Source organism: Trachinotus anak, unplaced genomic scaffold (assembly GCF_046630095.1).
Source record: "Trachinotus anak isolate AG129_WGS33_773 ecotype Australia unplaced genomic scaffold, CSIRO_AGI_Tana_v1 ptg000011l, whole genome shotgun sequence".
Lineage (NCBI taxonomy): Eukaryota > Metazoa > Chordata > Actinopteri > Carangiformes > Carangidae > Trachinotus > Trachinotus anak.
In genome coordinates, this window is record NW_027273862.1 from 6,604,311 (window position 1) to 6,625,136 (window position 20,826).

The 20,826-nt window shown below is 43.1% G+C and overlaps 1 protein-coding gene across 3 annotated transcripts in view; it reads left to right on the top strand.

The window, feature by feature from the left end:
* Positions 1-709: 709 nt before the first annotated feature.
* The window catches only part of LOC139627516 (BTB/POZ domain-containing protein kctd15), a 28,332-nt gene continuing 8,215 nt past the window's right edge, over positions 710-20,826 (top strand). Inside the window, exons 1-4 of one of the 3 annotated variants that reach the window (XM_071488325.1) lie at positions 710-1,586; positions 4,253-4,428; positions 10,911-11,055; positions 15,697-16,002. In XM_071488325.1, coding sequence (XP_071344426.1) covers positions 1,578-1,586; positions 4,253-4,428; positions 10,911-11,055; positions 15,697-16,002 — 636 coding nt within the window. In that variant the 5' untranslated portion in view covers positions 710-1,577. Of the gene's footprint in view, positions 1,587-1,607; positions 1,956-4,060; positions 4,429-10,910; positions 11,056-15,696; positions 16,003-20,826 lie in introns of those variants that run through there. The other 2 variants (XM_071488324.1, XM_071488323.1) reach the window with 2 other exon arrangements.

Here is a 20,826-nt window from a genome sequence, read left to right on the forward strand (position 1 = left end):
ACACTCCTACCAGGCCTGCTGTCAGATCACCTGCAGAACTACTTCATTCCCATTCAAATGCTTTTTTCATTTTCTACTAACCTAAAGCATAAAAAGAGCAAGATAACTGCGAGGCCAAAGGAGACATTAAAGGGCCGTCATATGGGCGCTTTAAAGTGCAGTAAGACCAGTGACATGCCGCATGTTTTCATGTTGGTGACAAACAGTAGACAAGTTTCCCAGATAGTGAGTGTATTCATGTTTTTCCTGTGGACCAATAATAAGTTCCTACACTGGTTGGCGCCAAATATCAAGAAACGAATTTCAGCCTCTCTCCGGATGCTGGTACAGAGTAATTACTGGGCTCAATGTTGCATCAATTATTCACAGTTATTTACCCGCAAATAAACAAACATGCAAATAAATAAATAATGGTCTCCTGGGTGAGAGCACCTGCTTGACTCTCCCTTTCCCCGGCGCTCTGTCTCGGTGCAAAAGTGGCGCAACTCTTCAGCGCTTCATCACTTGCGTTTGTGTCTCTCCGTGTTGAAGAATAACAATAATCAGCCACAATCTTATTTTCCAAAAGTCTGGAGGCTGCCCGCTTTCATTGGAGAGTGAGGAGGAGGAGGGGGTGGAGGGCTGGTGGTGGTGGTGGTGGTGGGGTTGTTCTGGGCAGATATCTCCATCTAAGCCCTGCGCTATAATTGAAATGGCGCATTTGGCTGCAGGCAGGTTGTGAGGGCGCTTTCTGCAGCAGCATGCATGCATGTCCATAGACGTCATTTGATTTTAATGGCCTGCAGGAAATTTGGCGTTACAACTCCAGACATTAAGGCAAGAAAGAGAGGGAGAGGAGGAGAGAGCAGGGACACGGGGGGAAATCACCGCATGAAACATATTGGTTCAAGGATTATCTCTTCATTTTCAACATATTTTTTTACTGAGACTTTATCAACAAGTTACTGCGCCTTTATTAGAGGCGATGTTGCCTGAGTGAAGGACTATGGCAGCCCGCCTGTCTTTAAACTTTAAATTTAGGCTGGAGATGGAGCTGGAAATGTATGCCTGCTAGCTGGAACTGCCTGGGGAACTATTACATCAGACGAAATGACAATGATTAAAATCTGCTTTTTGCCGCTCTAAATCTATTGAGCGACTGACAGTTGCCTGTTAGGTTTTCCTTCACCCTCTAAATCACAACTTCACACCGTTAAGAGGAACGGTCTACTTTTTGCCGGAAAAAATTAGATAAGTTATTATATCTGTGCAGTCATAATTTCGGGAATAGGGGGTATCACGTTTTCTTCCTTGAGAAAATTGCCTGGGCGAGAGAGTGGAGTTGAGCTAATTGTAGCCTAATCCGTGGCCCAGAGGCGCTTGGGCAGCCCGGAGCAAGAATTTTCTTTTTTAGCTCTGCTCTGTTATTTAGAGACGGATTATTGGCTTTCTTCTTCTCATAACAAACCACAGGGGCAGTTTCGTTTAGGCAAAAAGGCAGACAAGAAGCTGAAATACGAAGCAGGATTCCAACAAGAGCGCACATTTTTACGCGTATCCAAATAAGAGCTGAGAAGGGGAAGGAGATCACCTCATCTATGTTCAAGGTAAGGACGCTTCCTGTGCGCTTTGGTACAAAGAAGCTTGCTGAGGACAGGTCGAGCCAGCCTTGCAATAGAGCGTTTAAAGCCACAGAGTCTCTTTGCAAGCGGTCCATCCCGGCCGCAACCTAGTGTTTTTCAAAAAAAAAAAAAAAAGAAGAAGCAGTTTTGTGTGTGGGAACCGGAGCAAAGACTCGGCTGCTCCGTGCGGCAGTATATAGGTTCGAGCTGGAGCTGGATGGTGGTGTAGTTGTGTCGAAGGCGTTTGGAGAAAATATTTTAAACATTTTTTTTGGGGGGGGGGGTTACGCGAGCAGCAGCTGGGACTGACCACCGGCACGGATTTCTTCCGGACTCCCTACAATGTTTGAAACGGTAGGGTGAAATTTCGATATTACAGAATGCAATGTTTTTTTGATTTTTTACGCACAGAGAGGGATTTGTCTGTTCCGACAGCTCTCGGAGAGAATAGTCGAGCTGGTGCTGAAGAGTGACGTGAAGAGCTTTGCCCCCCTGCCCTCACAGACTGGACAGCCTGTGAATTACACGTGTCTGGATTATGCTTTTAATTGTACAGCAGGAATAAGACGCCATGTTGAGCTTTTGGGCGAATTAAAGGCAGAGCACACTGGCTTGCAGTGCTCCTGTGGAGTGGGATGTTGTCTCGCATTGTTTCCTCTCTAAATGTGTCCCCTTGCTCGGGTATCTGGGCTGTTTTAATTGTGGACCATCAGTGATCTGATGTGAATGTCACGACTGTGAAATCGGCTGCAGCGTCTGGACAGGGTCAGTGGAGGGAAGCAGCTCTGAGGAGAAAGTTGATGCCTTTACAGCTGCTGGGATTTTGTGGAGGAATTTATCATACATGGTTGTGTGTGTGTGTGTGTGTGTGTGTGTGTGTGTGTGTGTGTGTGTGATGAAGAGAGAGAGGGATCAAGGGAGACAGAATGTTGAAATAATTAAAATGTGATTGATTCGGAAAGTGAGAAGATTTGTGGATCTATTTTTTTTCCCCATTTGGTTCTTTTTTTATACGTGAACGTGTATATCCCGATTGAACTGGTTAATTGATTGATTGGTTGAGGAAGAGAGAGAGAGAGAGAGAGATAGGCTAGATGGAGAGAGGGAGAGAGAGAGAGAGAGAGAGAGAGCAGCGGTGGGACAGCCCGGTGTGTAGCCTACCCCAAACTTCTTAAGTCTTTCCAAGTTTTTTTTTCTTCTTTTCCTGGGATTTGAAATGTAATCCCGTCCTCCTGTAATCGTATTAAAAGAACATGATACTGCTGTGAGGCGGACACCACCCTGGAAAAAAACAAAGCTCCAGTCTCACTTTGTGGCCCGCGGCTGCTTCTCTCGGAGCCGCAGGGATGATCTGGACTTTCACAAGCCGCCTTCAGTTTCCCAGTCATGACAGTAGAACAGTTCATATGTGCAACAACATCAAGCTGATCGATTCTGCTGGTTTGCTGGAGGCTAAAAGCGTCTTATCGCAATCTGTTTGAAGGCAGTTATGCAGCTGTGCTGTGAACTGCGTCAGGAAGGTCTGTAACCAGCCGCAGCTTGAGGAGGAACAGACGAGGAGTGATAAAGTTGGCAAACTGTGACCTTCAGACGGTGATCATTGGGAGAACAAAATAAATAAGAAGCAGCATAACTGTATCATCTTCCTTCCAAACAACTCCTCCACTCTGACATGACCTGCTCCCTCTAAGACCCACACTGTGTCACACACATGAAGTGGCCCAGCGGAGGTTAGAGGTGGTTTACCTGCAGCTGTTGGCAAACAAATTACGCGCCAGTGATCCGGAGACAAACGCGTCCTCCGCCTGTCCGGAAGCAGCGCGCATCGAAGTGAAGTCAAAATATGTTCCCCGACATTTGATCAGCTAATCAGAGTGCAGCCCTAAACTGCAGCCACTCACCTCCACAGGCTGTAGCCATAGCTCTGCACAGTCAGGCATTTATTGTTTTTGTATAAGTATTTCAGACATTATCCTTCTGGTGCCGAGCCCCAGCGCACACGCAGAGCGGCGCCTCGGTGCTCGGCCTGTGAACATGGACAGCGGGGAGATGCCTCTATGCTCAGTTATACAGTTATTCCCAATGCGCCACAGCTTATGGGTCACAAGCAGCTGTAGTTACATGACATGCGATCATCTTAATCTTTTGTGTGTTGAATGTATGCGTGTGTGTGTGTTAAAAGGAAAAGTTGCCCCCCCCCCCGCCATGATTTCCTTGCTCTCGGATTAGTGGTTGGTGTGTCTGGGCGCATCTCGTCTAACACATAAGGCGACCTTTAATTAGAATATTGCAGCAGCAGTTTGTTTTATTCCCCTGGAGGCTGACACCTAGCAGTCCTCCCTCTCCCCCCCCCCCCCCCACCTCTCTCTCTCTCTCTCTCTCCTTCTATCTTGCTCTATCTCTCTCTTCACCCTGGTTTTCTAATAAGCATCCTCCTATCCTCGCCTCCGGTGCTGCACGAAAAGATGCAAACATACTTAATTAGAGCGGTGGCAATAATTTCCAGGCTAAATATGCGACCAGACAGACATGGAAGTGATCTGATACCATTCAGAGGGGATACTATCTGCTTCCCTGTGTAGGATCACTGTGTTGGCTTTTTTTTTTCCTTTACCTTTATTCCCATGGCTTTTCTGTACACTTGCTTTCAGGAGGGAAGAAGCATGTCACGGCTGTCTCTGACCCGGTCCCCGGTCTCTCCTCTGGCCGCTCAGGGGATCCCTCTGCCGGCTCAGCTGACCAAGGCAAACGCCCCGGTGCACATCGACGTCGGGGGACACATGTACACCAGCAGTCTGGCGACCCTCACCAAGTACCCAGACTCCAGGTAAGACTGGCTCCTGCTTGTCACGCAGGCTGGAGTTAGTTGACTAGTTCATCTCCTTTATTTTAGGGAAGGATATATCTGCAGGATTTGCATCTTGTTGCTTTTGTTTGAAATGTGAGACAGTCGTTCATTTATAGATTTAGAAAATTGAAAACCTTTAGATTTAAATTTTGATTGAATCGGTTTAAATCTTATTTTATAGCTCAATACTGCATTTCTGTCATAAAACCAATTATTACATCATTTGACTGGTGTTAAGCCTAATTGGATTTATTCTGTTAACAAGTCATTTAGCTGACTGGCAGTAAGACAACCTCTTTACTGACAACTGCCCTCAAAAGCTACCACTTTAATATCTTTTCAAACCATGTGGGAGCATTTCTTTTGCCTCCATTATTTCTATCCTCCCTTGGCTTTAACATGATGAATGTGATTGTTTTTGTTTGTTTTACCTGTGATTATTTTTAATTGCCTAATAAAATACCTCCAAGGCTTTTATTTTGTTATCTCCTTTCACATGGTGGTTGTATTTGAAATTTCAGCTGCTGCCAAACTAGCCCTCAGTACCTTTCACACATTTTACTGCTGATTTAAATTGTACTGTTTGTGTCAATTTACACACCAAAGACACACACATTGCTGCATGCACTATAATCTCCTGCACCATGTTTTTTTTTGTTTGTTTGTTTGTTTGTTTTCCAGTCAGTGAGATCAGGGCACTGTTAGGAATCCTTGGAGGAAAAACAGAGACGTACATGTCCAGATCCCTGTCATCAGAGCTGATGTGGGGCAGCTTCAGATCGGATTATCGGATTATTATCATTATTTTTCAAATGGCCTAGATAATTGCAGTCAAACTTTCCAACTTTCTATTCATTGAATATGTGAGGGCTGGTGCACTCTCAGATGTTGTGAGAGTTATACTCGGGCTTTTGTTTTTCATGCACTTCCTTTGTAAGATTTAGTCATGATGCCTCAGATTGTGTAAGAGCTGTTGGTAATCCACCCTCCCACTTTATTCACGCTTTTAGCTCCATCCACAAACAAGGTGACACCAGCAGAGGTAGCTCTGAAGGCAAACACACTACTGGTGAAATATCCCTGTTCTCTACTGAGGCATTCATTTTTTTTCCCTTCTGAAACTAAAACTACGGGATGTTTCAGGCCCCCTGCTTTTTTCCTGTAATGCAGCGTGTCATTCATTACATTGCACAGGCTTCGATTCTGCGTCAGCTGACAGGGTCCCATGTGGGCCAAGGTAAACATGCACCAGGTTGTTAGAAAATCTGCCAAATTGGCTACAGGAAACAATCCTCATAATCCCTTGGTAATAAAGTCTTGATATTCATAGAGTCCGCTGACAGGAAATCCCTAACAACTCTCCTTTTATTCCTGACTCTAATATGTCATGTGAAAAATACAGCTTATCCCAGATGAAGCTTTATGATTGTTTCTGTTATGAAGATGATTTTTTTTTTTGCTCATAGTTTCAGTGTCATATTATGTTTAACTAGTGGCCACAAGGCACTTTTTTTACAGTTTCTAATCAAATGTGCTGAAAATATTTAAATCTCGTCATCACCTGGTAGGAGACATTCTCTTGCTATAAATCCATTTTCAACACATCTGAGATTGCCGTTATATTTCTGTTTCATTTTCATTTGGGATTTTTGTGGGATTTGCTATTGTCTTTCTTTATTTTCATGCTCTCGTGCGGCTTCACACTTTAGAAAAGAAGTTATTCACAGAGGGACGTACACAGGGCGCCGTGCAAATGCAGCACAGAGTCATGTCAGAGCACCCAAACAGTGTTTTTACAGTGAGAGTAAAGACCGGATACCAGTGTGAGTGTTGGTTAGAGTGCTCTTTCCTCTCTCTCTCTCTCTCTTTTTTTCACACATGCTCCATTGCTCTCTCTCGCTCTCTCTCTCTCTCTCGTTCTGTTTCTTTCTCACTCTGGATCACATACACACACACACACACACACACGCACGCATACACTCACTGTTTCACTCTCTCCCAGCCTCCTCAGTGTACAGTTGGCCTCAGGGCTCCACTTTCCACTGGAGCCAGTGGAAGGAGGGGCCCTTTTGTGTGAATTAGGATAATGGCTGACAGCAGAAAGCAAAACAATTACACTGGCATAGCTGTATACGCCATGTTTCGGCCACGTCCATTCGAGCGGGGCACGTTGGCGAAACTGAAAACGTGAAGTCTAAAAGAGCAGGGTTAAAGAGTTTAAAGTTGATGATTACTTTTAATAGATTGGCCCCTAAATAATGCAGTGTGCCAAGAGAAAGTTAGTCTAGTAACTAATGTGTGGTTATTCATCTTCTTCTGTGCGGGCCATATTAAGGGACATGGGTCATGAAACATTGATGCACACTCTGTGTAGCTCTCAAAGAGGACAGTCTCAGCAGTCACTTGAACAGAAGCTGAGGAAATTAGGGGAAATGTTCCAGAGACAAGGAAACTATTTTGAAAGGACCACTGGACATTTTTCTCTTTGAACACGAGTCCTCTGTGTCCAGAGACGATAAATCTGTACTGGCTTTATGCTCTTTTACTGGTCCTCTGCGTGTAATAGTTTACTTCTCTGTAAGCTGGAATCACCACAATTAACGTGGCAAAGAATATCTTGTTTCCCACTGTATGTAAGTTTCAGAAAACTGTTTTTCCTTTTATTTTTATCTCTTGTCATTGTTAAGCCTCTTAGCTATTCTCAGCATGCCCTCAAGTGACTCCTTGCTGTTTTTAAAAAAAGATTTTAAAAAGAGGCTGTATGGCACTAACACATGCACATGATCTAAAATAAAATCAGCTGTTTGATAAGCCATTTAATTTTAACCATATAACATGAAATAACTATGAGAATTAATTAAAACTGTTAAGTTATGTAGCTCCCAAAATAAAAGATGAGGTGTTTTCATGAGCTTCAGGTAAACTTAGTGACTATTAGCAACATATATAGTGAGAATAAGAGTGGAGATTTTTGGTTTGCATCATGGAGCTCTACTCAATGAAAGTGATTCAGAGAGAACCACGTGAAAACAAGTTTGTTGCTGATTTAGTGTTGAAATGGGGAAATGTGCAAAGATATCAGGAGCATGATTTAAAAAGTTGTGGGCATATGTTCTCTATAAGTCATAATATTCAACCTATTAGATGAGCTTGTCTGGAGAACCGTCAGTTTATTAGGTGTTTAAGGTTGCTTAGAGCAGGACTCAGTGAACCAGATGAAGTAAAGCAGCAAGCTGGTTTTGAACTCCCCATTTTCTGACTTACTCAGAGGCCATTGTGGGCAGCCTTTGGTGTCAGGACTGGACACACTCAACCAAGATCCCTGGGCATGTTTGTTTCACTGCGCAGGAAGCTGCCGGGTGTCTTGCGTCCATTAGGCGTCCATTAGTGTTACAGCTTCCAGATAGCATCTGCTCCAGTAGAATCAGCGATACCTGCGCTGAGTCCTCCTCCCACCTCCTGCAGACACGTCTCTAGCAGCACTCAGCTGCTGGCCGGTTGTAGCTGCTGCAGCGAGGATCCTGCCAGATATTGCCCACCTACTGCCCTGCTACCTGCCCTCACTTGGCACCGCTGGGGTGAGAGATCTGAGCCGCTGCCGTCCCCGATAACCTCCTACACCCACCACCTCCCTCCGTCTCCCTGACACTTTCTCTTTCTTTCTCTTTTCATAGCTTTTTTCTCCCACTCTTTCCATCTCTCTTGTATTATGTTTCTTTCTTTTTCTGTCTCTTTCATTTTCCCTCTTCTTCTTCTGTTTTCTGCATTTTTTTCTCTTCTGATTTCTCTGTCTAGTTTTTCTTGCCCTCTCTTCTCTCTCTTTGTCATCTCCTTGTCTTTTGGCATGTCTGTTTGTGTATCTTCACTCTTAATTTCTCTATGCATCCCCACCCTTTTCTCTCTCCCTACCTGTTAAAAACAACCCCCCCACCCCCACCCCCCCACTTCCAATTCAGGGATTTAACAGAAAGGGAAAAAATGAGGAGACCAACAGAGAAAGGGAGCGAGAGAGTGAAGGGAGTAGAGGAGAGGGAAAGAAAAAGAAAAACAGGCAGCATTTTAATTGCTTTTTAAAAAAGTGGAGATGAAAAACAGAGTTAGCCTGGAGGGGTATGGTGAAATTCTAGCTGGAAGAATTGCAAGACCATATGAGAAAGGAACACCTCAGGCAAAACAGGGAGATGAGTATTGGTTTTTTATAAAGCATTTTGCATCGATTTCCAGAGAGAAAGCGAGTAAGGCAGAAGGATGGAGACAGAGCGAGAGAGAGAAAGAGAGAAAGAAAGAAAGAGAGAGTGAGTGAAAGAGAGAAAGGATGGCAGGAGGCGAGAGAGGGAGGGAGAACCATCTTTGCTCTGCTTCTTCACACAGTCAAGTCAAAGAAAGAGAAACAGGGTGAATTTGATGTGATAGCTTCAGTGCGTTGCGCCGACACATCAGGGTCAGGAGATACCTGATACCACCATTAAACACAAACTCACACACTTTCACCAAGTAGAGAATTGTAATTGTAAATTCAGCAAAACGAGTCTGTGAGTGAAGCCAGCCCTGCTGTTTGTTCATTGACATTCCCACTGCGCCTCCCTTCCAGTGTCTTGTAATAGAATTTGACAATGCCCGTGCTGAGACAGTGCTGGGTGTGTGTGTGTGTGTGTGTGTGTGTGTGTGTGTGTGTGTGTGTGTGTGAGTGAGCGTGTTGGTCGGTGTGTTTGCAAATAGGTTTTACAATTTTCTTTGTCATACAACTTTGTCAGCCAACCTAGAAGCTGTTACTGTGATTAAAGAGTTGATTACATCAAAATGATGATAATAACAGCAACGCAGCGCCCTGCCAAGAGCTGTTTCTGAGAAAGACGATGGAAATGTGCAGTGAAACCGTTAAGAAGGTTATGTGCAACAGATTTCTTGTGTAAATGACTAGTACGGCATATTTACACTGCACAGGCATTCCAGGTTTCTCTGCTGAGGAAGACGTGAGCTTTGTTTCAAAATGAATCACAAAATTAAAGCAAATTGTTGCACTTAGTGCTTTGGGAGTAAAAAAACTTTTACAAAATAAAAGCACTTGCAACCTGTATCCTCAGTATTTTAGAGAGAAGACCATTTTAAATTATTGAAGTGGGATATTTAGCATTTATAAAAGAACAAACAGATAGAGTGGAGGTGCCGAGACGAGATTATTAGACCAGCGAGAGAGGGACCTGCAGGTAAGCGTCAGGAAAACCACACAAAGAGGAGGGGAAATGAATATCTGTCCAAGGGTATCTCGAGGCACGGCGCCAACATGGTGTGATGAAAGTTTAAAGATAAGAGCAATTTCCACTCTTTGCCTTGATGAGCCCCTGTAGCCAACTTCAACTAAGCCCTTAATCTTGCGGCACACTGGTGGAAGGGGTTAACCATGGGATGCTAGGCAGCAACAAGTGTCTTATTATTACACCAAAGTTTTGTCAATATTTGGTGAAATCTTAAATGCATTAATGTAATTACTGTTAAAGGAAAATGTTATTGATGTAATTTGTAGTAATGATAATAATCTTAGTAATCCAAAACTCAGTTTTACTTTTCGATGTTCTTTAGTTTTTGCTTTGCCTTTAACTTTGACGCTGTGTTCAGGCCTTAGACAGCTAATATGTCTTTAATTCATCCTACAGATAATGTAGAGGAACCAAAGAGAAAATTGAAAAAAATTTCAAGTCCAGCAAGTTGATTTAATTTTTAACAATGTTGTCTAATTTCACCAAAATATGTAACTGGGATCAGGATTATACTATAGATTACAAAAGAAATCTGAAAACTTACATATAGTATTAAATGGGCAATGCAAGAGTTACTGGTTTACCTCAAAGAAAACTGTCATTATATGGACAGAATAATGGATTGAATGCAAATAAAATATAAATAAAATCAATGAAATATAGAGTATCTGAGAGATATCTGCCCAAATTGGAACTCTGCATTAAACACACACACTGTGGCATACAGTTGAGGTGCAGCTGTCCAAGTTCCTCACATAATCATCACAAAGTCAAACTGTAAAAGTGAAATATTTTTCTCCAGATGTTCTCCTCACATTAGTATGTAGCCCTCCACCACTTCCTACCTCTGTTTCATTTCCACTCCTTTGACAGATGGAATAATAGAGCTGTAATGCTACATTCATGCCATTAATTTCTGTAAGTACAAGCAGCAAGTGTGTGTGTTGTTGTAATCTTCCTGCAGAAGGGACACTTCAAACAAGTCTGGAATGGAGGAACTGTGCCTTAAGCCCCTTGTTTCAACCTGGGATGCTAATGCATTTCAAGCTTAGTGCTAATAAAATTGAAAAATAAATGGAGGGTAATTGTTTCATGCATTTGAAGGGAGCTGGCTCATTCCACTGTGTGTGTGTGTGTGTGTGTATGTGTGTGTGTTTGTGTGTGTGTGTGCGTCTGCCTGCGTGTGTGTATTTCAATTTTCAGAATCAGTCGTCTGTTCAATGGCACCGAGCCCATCGTGTTGGACAGCTTGAAGCAGCACTACTTCATAGATCGGGACGGCGAGATATTCCGCTACATTCTCAGTTTCCTCAGGACCAGCAAATTGCTCCTTCCAGATGACTTCAAGGTATATATCCACACTTGTACTTGTCTGCACCATCAGCTGTGTTTGGACAACATGGCAACATAAAAATCTTGAGTATCTAAAGCCATCTGCCCAGACATGCAGTGGGATTGTATGGATGAGTAAGTGGGAATATGTTCGTATTTATTCATGTTTACCTGCTCTCTCAGGGGTCGCCTGCTTTCAAAATAGATCTGTTACCACAACAGAGCTGCCACTTCTGTTTTCACAACGCCTAATGCAGACTCACCTTCCACCCATTCACCACATAATTACCTGGAGTATACATTCAAGCAGTAATTAGGGAGCTCTGGGGGAAAATAACATATGGAACACACTCAGTTGAAGTTTACAGTGGTAGAGAGGTAAAATGCTAACTGGCTAACTGCAGCATGGCCCAGTGATGTGTGTGCCGAAGCCCTGAGCTGTTGTCTTTCCACACAGAGTGGTTTCTATAGAGGTGAGCACAGGTGAAATAGCCTGTACGCCCCTCTGCTCTGACCAACTCCCAAACAGACAGGAAGTCCCACTGAATCAGCTTTGGTCTGTCCAGGACCATTAAGACTGCACACACCTGAACCCTGGTTTAGCATTAACATCAAAGCACTCTATTGTAAGTGAAAGCACACGTTCAGGGCAACAAAACAAACCACTGATCATAAAGTATCCGTATCCTATATCCCAGCTTAAGTTAAAGTTGAGTTGAGTTCAAATTTTAATGCTAGCAGCTGTTAAAACTGATATGTATAAAGCTGATATCGGGAAAATGTGAGCAAACAGTTGCTCATTTAGACTTCCAGCAGACAGGGAGCAACATTAGCATTTATTTCAAGTTGTGTCTCTGGAAATCTTTACCAACATATCTAAGATATCTGGCTCTTTAGCTGCTAAATTTTGTTCAACATTGTTCAGCTTGTCGCTAACTTTGTCTGCCGTTTGGTTTTACCTAGATAGCATTTAATAGACTCATCACAGCTTTTTTTTTTTACTGAAAACAGCTATCTGCTGCTGATGAATATGACGTGGATGAGAATGGTGTGAGTGAACCAAAACAGTAAAGTTTGAGCTAAAAGATGCTGTAGAGCTGCAAAGAACAGAGTTGTGTGATAATTCTTTGTAGGTTTGTCGCTATGAGCAACTCCTTCCTCGTTACACACAGTGATTTGAGCTGTTGTCAATATAAAAATGGAGCTTGAAACCAAACTGATGGCATTGCCAGCAAGTCAGTCTCACCTCACAAGTATCCACACAACCATATGTGGATTTGTCAGAATTTTTATGTATTCTGCCCAAAGCTGCTTCCTGTTCAAGGTTTTATTCAGTGATACTGTTTCCTAGGTGTATTCTACTCTTCACTTCTACTCCACCTTAACTTGCATGACCTTTCCACCAGGCTGGCACTTGTTCATCAGTCTCTACAAGAGCCAAACCTCAGACAACAGAACATGACATGAAAGCCCTGCATATTTTGGCAAATGATGGCCTGACTCACAACTGATTAGTTTTTCCCTTCTTATTCATGCGTTTTCCCTCCCTCTCTGTGAAATCTTGACAGTCCAATCAGGAGAATGCATTGGACTTCATTGTTTCAACTCATCACGATCCCCTCGCATAAGCCTGTGTGGATCTGCATACCTTTCAATTTGCGTGAAGCCCAGGAAAAAAAAATGCAAATAGTGCGAGGCGGAATTGAGCATGTCCTTATCTGAACACAATCAGGCTTGCCGTCGCCCGAGGGCTGGGTCTGTTCTGCTGCTGGCAGCCACGGCGCTGTGTGTTTTGCTAAATCAATGTGAAAGTCTGAGCAGAATAGGAAAAGAAATTTTTCAGCCTACATCAGTGGAACAAAATATTCACTATTAATATCCTTCCTCATCTCATTATTCAAACTACAATTAATCACAAGAGTGTAAGCAATGCTCAGTCATATTGAGGGCATGGTTATAAACCGTTAAGAGTTAGCGGTTACTGCATCAGTTTATTCAGGTCTGCACTTTAAATCAATAATGCTTTTTTTCTGTTGGTGTCAAATGCTAAACCTAATAGGAAAGGACAATTGTTGTTTTATTTTTTTGTGGGTGCTGTACCCTAGATGAGCATTGGCTGGATTTTTTTTATCAGTGGTGTGTTTAATCGACAACCTGTGAATCTCTCCCTGTGTGGGTTTTCTCATTTTTTGTCCAGAACATACGGTAGGTCTTTATCGGTCCTCCGACTGCCTTGTAGTGACAGTTTCCATCATTTTCTACTTCTTCTCGCTCTCTGCCTCCCTCTCTGTCTCTCCCTCCCTCTGTCCTTTTCTGAGATGTTGCCTTGCCGGTGGGCGATCAGGTCGGATCATTATTTTGAAGCTCAAACGGGCTGTCTGGACACAGGATTGGGGGATGAATTGTCTCGTAGAGCTGGCAGCAGTAGCAGCAGCTCCAGCAGCCAGGACGGAGCTGTTGGCCCTGTCTCCCTCTCATCCTCACCTCGGCGCTTAGGATTACTCTGTTGTTTTCTGCACTGCTCAGGATGACTAAAGTGCCTCGCAGACAGACCCCTGTTAAAAACATATCCATCCATGGCTTCAGACCTGTGAAGGATGAGGAGCTACACTTTGATACAGAGAGCTGCCTGAAGGGGAGTGTCTCAGTATGAGTTTTGTCAGCTGCAGCAAGAAGGCCAGGAGAGAAAAAGACAGGGAGAAAGGGAGAGAAAAAAGGGAAAAAAGGACCCACTCCCCCTCGTTTTCACATTCTGAAATCTTAAATATTAGACCATCAGCTTAAGATGTGTTGCGTCAACGCTCCCGTCCAGATGGAGTTGTATTTGGGTGTTGTTCACACGCCTCAGATGAAGGCACAGTTTAGATGAAGGGGTAAACCAGTGAGGGTGGTTTTTCAAGGCTAAAGATTCTGACAGAGGCAGCAGGGTTAATGAATATGCTGTTTGCTGCCATGCTCTGTTTCTATACCCAGCAGTGGTCCGGAAAAGGGAAGGGGAAAAACTCTTTTTAGATCAGGGCTCCCTGGCGGCCCCGGCACCCAACACACACAGCCACCAATGATGCAGACTATATGAAACATATGTTGTTTCCGCAGCACAAACACACATTGTCTCTCTTTTCAAGGGCGTTAAGTCTTTGCGGGGCACCAGGATGAGCAACCTCTGTCTGTATCTATTAAATATATAACCAAATGTGCAATCAGTTATTTGCTATGGTTTGACAACATCCATATATTGAAATGAACTATAGCCAGGAGCTAAGGCACATGAACAGCATGTAATAGTAAACTCCGAATGGCAGTGATGGCAGTTCTTCAACTACGATGGAATTAAGATGTCATTCTTTGTCACTGCAAAACACTAATCAGAACACAGATTTATTAATTGTTAATTGTTTAGCAGAAAGATTTGCAGCATTTAGGTGTAACCTAATTAAATCTTGTTCTAATAGGAGCTTAACATCGGGCCACAATCCTCATTAACATAAAACTCCCTCTATGTGAAGAATACATTAAAATCCTCCTCGGCTGATGATTGTCCTCATGTTCACTTTGCACATATCTTTTCCTCACCTCCTGTCTGCCTCCAATAGCGAACCTCCGCCTCTCCGCATTTTCTATGGTAGCGGTGAATGATGGTGCCATCTGGTCTTATGGGAAATTAGAGGCAAGAGCACAGGGGCAAATGGCCCCCAGCAAGCCCTGCCCAGGAGGGAGAGGCAGGCAATCTGCTGCAGACTGTCTGCACACAGGAATGTACCATCCCACTTCACTGGAGCCCTACTGACGGCCTTTCTGGAGTCGGCTCACTGAGACATGCTAAAGGCTAGCACAGCTCTGCCAAGAGCGACTGTGGAGAAGAGCTGCAGCATGGCTGTGCTTTGTTTATTGAGAGTGTTGTCCTGCTGGTCAGAGGCCATCACTGATCTTAGTTTATTGTTCTTATTTCCAGAAGATTCATTCCATGGAAACAAGTGAGGTATTTTGTAGCTATTAAATATCTTTAACTTCACAAGGACAAACAAAGGTCATTTTTCATTTACTTTTTATGTAGTTGTCTGTTTATTATGTAGATCAGCTAAGCACAAGTGCAGCAGTGTAAACTTAAACTCCTACGCTGCTGGCACTGTGAGAATCCAAGGTAACAAGTGTGTGGTTGAAAAATATGGTGCCTTGACCTTTGCAACCCTTAGTAAAAGTATCGTGGAAGAGACAATAAGGACAAAGGACACTGGTGGTGTCTGATTCACGCATACATACAAGAACGTGTTTCCTAAAGCTATTCAGAGATATTGTAGGACACCTACCTGCCACTGTTCCCCCGTACAAGCCTGTGCTCCACAGTTGATGTTTCACTACTGTAGAAGGGTCAAAGAGCAGATGCAGCCAGAACAACACTGCTGGAGTAATTAGAGGTTAAGTGTCTTGCTCAAGGACACCTTGTCATTTGTTGCTGTGGGGAAGCCATCACAATAACCTGGAAATATACCTTCTACTGTCACCTTCATGTTTTACAACTCTGTGTATGTGTAGGGTTTTGTCCTGATGACCTTGCTGATGAGATGTAATGTACTGATAATCACACAGATAGCCAAGAGGACCATACATGCATGCAAACTCACTGCTCTCATCTCCATGTTTGCCCGGTGTTATATAGGACTTCCACTTGCTGTACGAGGAGGCGCGCTATTACCAATTGACACCCATGATCAAAGAGCTGGAGCGCTGGAAGCAGGAGCGCGAGCAACGACGGATGGCACAGCCCTGCGACTGCCTGGTGGTCCGTGTCACGCCTGACCTGGGCGAGAGGATCGCCCTGAGCGGGGAGAAGGTCCTCATCGAGGAGATCTTCCCTGAGACTGGAGACGTTATGTGCAACTCAGTCAACGCCGGCTGGAACCAGGATCCAACGCACGTCATCCGCTTCCCCCTCAATGGCTACTGCAGGCTCAACTCCGTCCAGGTAACACAACAGAATGCATTTCCTGTGTCTGTAGTGGTTGGTAACACTTTGCTTGATGTGTGGCCTGTAAGGGTTTTGTAGACTACAATCGTGTTATCAAACCATCATGAATTTTTAACGTTTATTGGAAAACATTAAAAACAAATGGGTAAAACTTATAGTATAACAACAGCAACCAAAACAGAACCATTTGTATGTGGCTCCTTTAATTCATTGTAGACATTTTCTGCATAACACAACTCTGCCACCCAAATCTAGCTGTAACAGATTTTCGGAAGATGAAGCAATGCAGCACAGTGTTTTCACAGTGTTTCACACAAGCTTTATTGTAATGTCCTGTCAGCACCTGGATATGCAGGATATGTGGGTGCTACACCACCACTGTGAGTGTAGCTTAATGGTGCTGTATTATGAGTTGACACCAGGTGCAATGTGCTGCCTGCAATGTCCTTCCTTTATTTCAGAGAAAGTCTAGATAGAATAATAGAAGCATAATGAAAGCCTTGGCTGCTGTATTCAGCTGAAACAATTCTGCTGTTATGTAAAATAAAAAAATATGATAAAGAAAAAATTTCATTTCAGCAGAGACAGAAATGTCACAAGTTACTGTGGGGTCATTTTAAAATGTTAGTGACTTTAAAAATGAAAATAGTGAATTAACATTGAATACCTGGTACTTTTTAGGAATATTAGAGAAATAATATACAGTCGTTGAAATAACTACATAATAAAGTAAAAGACACAATAAAAATGTGATGTTTACAACTTTGAAAACTTATTTGCCCCCAACACAGAAAGAACAGGCAAAGAGAAAACTTTATTTATCAAGTGTAGCGTCTGTGTTTGGTGTTTATAAAATCTCTTTTTTAATTTAAATGATTGTATAATGTAACCCAGACAATGGAGAGCCAGCTGTTTAATCTGCAGGTTACTAATGGTGAACAAAATTAAATTTTCAGTGCAGTCCCAGACTGACTTTACAAAACATGCTTAGTTATTATTTCTTAAGCAAAAGGAAACAGAATGTCACCCAGTTTTGAAATATAATGCTGTAAACAAGCCAATTTTTAAATCATTTTGGATCCAGTGTGTCCTGGATTTTATTGTTCTGTATATAATTAAGTCTATGATGAACAGAAAATGTTATTAATCTGTCGTAATGTTAAGTTTAGCATAATGTCAGGTTCCAACAGCCACTGGCCTCTGTGACACAGTCTGTGTTTTCAAAACTGTAGATATTACTGTTGGTTAACCAAACTTTATGAACTGCTATATAAAGTTGATGCATGACACAGCGCCACTATTCAGCGTGTGTGTGCCGTGGCAGTATATCTGTGGAGATATTTGTTCTCTCCATCGTTTGAGGGTAGAAACGGAAAGTTGTGTTTGAGGCAGAGCTGAGGCGGTGTGTCCTGAATGTGGAGATTACTGAGATGAGATTAAGAACAAGAACCTCTCAAGTCAGACTATTCTGACTATTTGATTTGACTATTCAAGGATGGAGCACGATAAACCGTAATGCATGTGTACATGCAGTCAAGTAACATAAATCCATAGATAAATGCATATTGTAAGAACAATGTAACCACAAGACTTACAGTACAGATAGCATCCAGTGAAGATGAACTGGTGAATAACTACAATATGCATGAACACAGGGTTGAATTATTCCTGGGGCAAGTATACAGTAACTTTAAGGTGTTAAAAAGGTTGTCAAAACACATTGTGAGATGTATGCATTTGTAAGCTGTCACACGAAGCACATGTCTGTAGCCAGCATCAAATCTTTTCTCCGTCAAGAAGTGAAGATAGGTCCTTTAAAATCATACGTCTGCTTCCATTTTTGTCTGCGTTTTGCGTCTGTTTAAGTTGGATTTGGCAGCATAGGTGTTTTATGGGATCAATCACTCCTGTGAGGTTATCTACAGGACACAGATTCCACAGAGAAACTTCACTATGAGTCAGTCAACATGATCTATGATCAAGTGTTGCCTTTATTTTTCTAGCAAAGGATTCTGCTGAGCAAGGAAACCATTTTTCACCACAACCTTTCAACAACAACACCACCTGTCTGGTATTTGTACTGTACAACCAGGGCTTTGATGGCCACCGTGCTGCAGCGTTAGCTTGCATAGCATAGCATCTGCTGAGGGAGACGAGACATCGCCCGTTCACTCTCTCAGTTCAGATATTCTGTGTCAGTCTGTGGGTTTTACTTTCAGGTCAGTAGCCAGGATAGAGGCTGGTAGACGCACTGATTTTCTTCACTGTCTGGAATTCCAAGTGAAAACTTATTTTTGCTTTAAGGCACTTGGCATGATTTGTGCCCCTTTACACTGCATTTTGCCACCGTAAAGTTAATAGCTCGTTCTCACTAACTGAGATAATAGCTACTCCGATGGAGCTACAGTCAGTTTGTCAAGAGATTACCAGAAGTGGTGGCAGGTGTACAGAGTGTGTGTGTTTCTCATTCTGTCTAGAAATGGACTGTCACAGCTTCCAAGTAGCTTTCGTGGCTGTAGCTTGATGGGAAATCTGCCTAGGTCACACTACATACAGTGAATGAATACTGAGATAATCTCAAATACTTTTGCATTGTAGCATTTTGTACCATTTTCAAACAGGTAGCCTGACTGAGATTAACAACGTCCTTGCAGTAAGATGTTAAAGACAACTTCAGGAGACTAGTTTTGCAGTGGTGTTACCCAGAGAGGTCTGTGAGGAGGGAGAACAGAGAGAGGGGGCATAAGAGCCTCACACCACAGGCTCAATATAACACACTTGAATGCCCACAGCCACAAACGGGCCAACACATACAGGAGCCTTTGCCCCCCTCCAGCACCCAGAGAGAGCCTCTCCTAGGCAGGCTACTGCGCTCTGACACCTCCACCTCCCTCCTGCCAGTGTGAGAGACCACCTCCAGGGAGGAGAGCCGAGCTAGTGGGACAAAGCATGTGTGGACTGCGGCCATGTTTTTCCTGCGAAAAAATGAAGAAGAGGAATGGAAAGGGGGGGAAAATGATATGCATAATTTACGCTTTACTCCTTTTTAAGACACAGCTCCTTTTTTAAAAAGACTCCAATATAACACCGCTCAAGGCAATTGAAATACACGTATTGCATTTTTTAATACCATACTTACAATTTCTCAAACAGCCTAAACCAGTTTATACTTCTTTTATAGATTTTTAAATGACTTGCAATATAATTAATTGGCCGCATCAACTAACACAACATTTTCGCACTCTGTTTACCAGTGAGACTGGTTATGGGATCTGAGCACATCTGACTAACATGGTCTGAAACGAGTTTTTACTGTTAAGGTTTTTATTAGGCCGCTCCTCTGAAGGGGAGCTGAGCTGAAGTCCTCTTTTCAGACAAACTGCTGACAGAAAGAGGAGCTGGAGCTTCAAGGTTTTCCTTTTTGTCTCACAGTATGGTCTCTCTCAGTTAAGGTGGTGTTAGTTGTGGGGTCAGGCCTCTTTTTTTGTCTCATGCTGGTCCCTTAAAGAGACGCTAATATACAATATTCTGTTTAAAAAAAGCACAAACACACACACATGCATGCACAGTAGAGGGGCCCGGCTCATTGAGTCGATGTGGATGAGGACACAAGGAGCAGATGGAGGTGTTTTTTGGTGTAAGGGGAGATTTTTCTAAACAACTTACTCATTCTGTCCTCTGTCATTGTTGCGTGAAGGTATGAGAAGGTTAGGAAAATAATCCTCGTCTTACCCGCCAGACAATGAGCCTCTGATCTGATTTCAGTCCTGGACCCCAACCCAGGGGAACACACACACAACCACACCCTGCCCACAGAGAAAGACCAGGGACAGAAAGGGTGGGTGGGAGGGTAGGGGGTTACATGGGGCAGATACATTGCTGTCTGGAACAGAGCATTTATGAAAGGACTGGTTTTCAAGGAGGTTCTGAGAAGAAAGAGATGGATGTGTGACAACTTTTAAATATACACTGTTTTCCATTTGTGATATGTCACTGGCATAGAGAATTCATTTTAGTCTCAACTGTTGCTGTCTGGCCCGAGGCTGGAAACCGCTAGACCTTGTAATACTTTGGTCACAATGAGATAACATGACATTTCTCAATACTTTAGACTAAACGCAGCATCCTGGGTTTTACAGTTTATTCAGTGTCTATTCACTTAAAGATAAAGTAACATCTCCGAGGTCAATAAAACTCACTCAATTACTCGGTGATATTCAGAGCATTTCAACAATTCTCCTTTTTAGGATCAATTTCTGATATGTTATTATATCATCTTTTATTTGCAGTTAAAAATATAACAACACTAATTTCATGTCAATCTATGGAAAGAATATCTTGGAAGGAAACAGTCTTACATTGTGTATGATAAATTTAGCCCCTTCTTTAGCCCTCACATCTTGTGTATTCAAATGTGAGAGAGCAAGAATAAACAACTCCACCTTGGCGAGTGATTCTCCATGTAGTCATGAATGGAATTTAGGGAATAATGCAAACCACCTGCGCTGTGATGTAGATCCAGTGCAGAGAAACAGAGAGCAGCAAAGGCACTTAACAGAGGGAAAACATTTAGCCAAAGAGCCACAGAGGTGTACACACACACGCATCCCAGAGCTGGAGCCGGGGCTGCTGCTCCATACATCACCATGATGAAGCACTCAGATCAGACCACAGCCAATCCGTCCTTCATCAATGTGACAGTGGAGGTAGTGGTAGAGAAGGGCCCCCTGTCCCCCTGCTGCCCAGGCAGGGAACGCAACATGTCGCAACACTCTCTAACATGTCACACTGCCACTCCATCAATCCTGCGCTGGGTGGAAA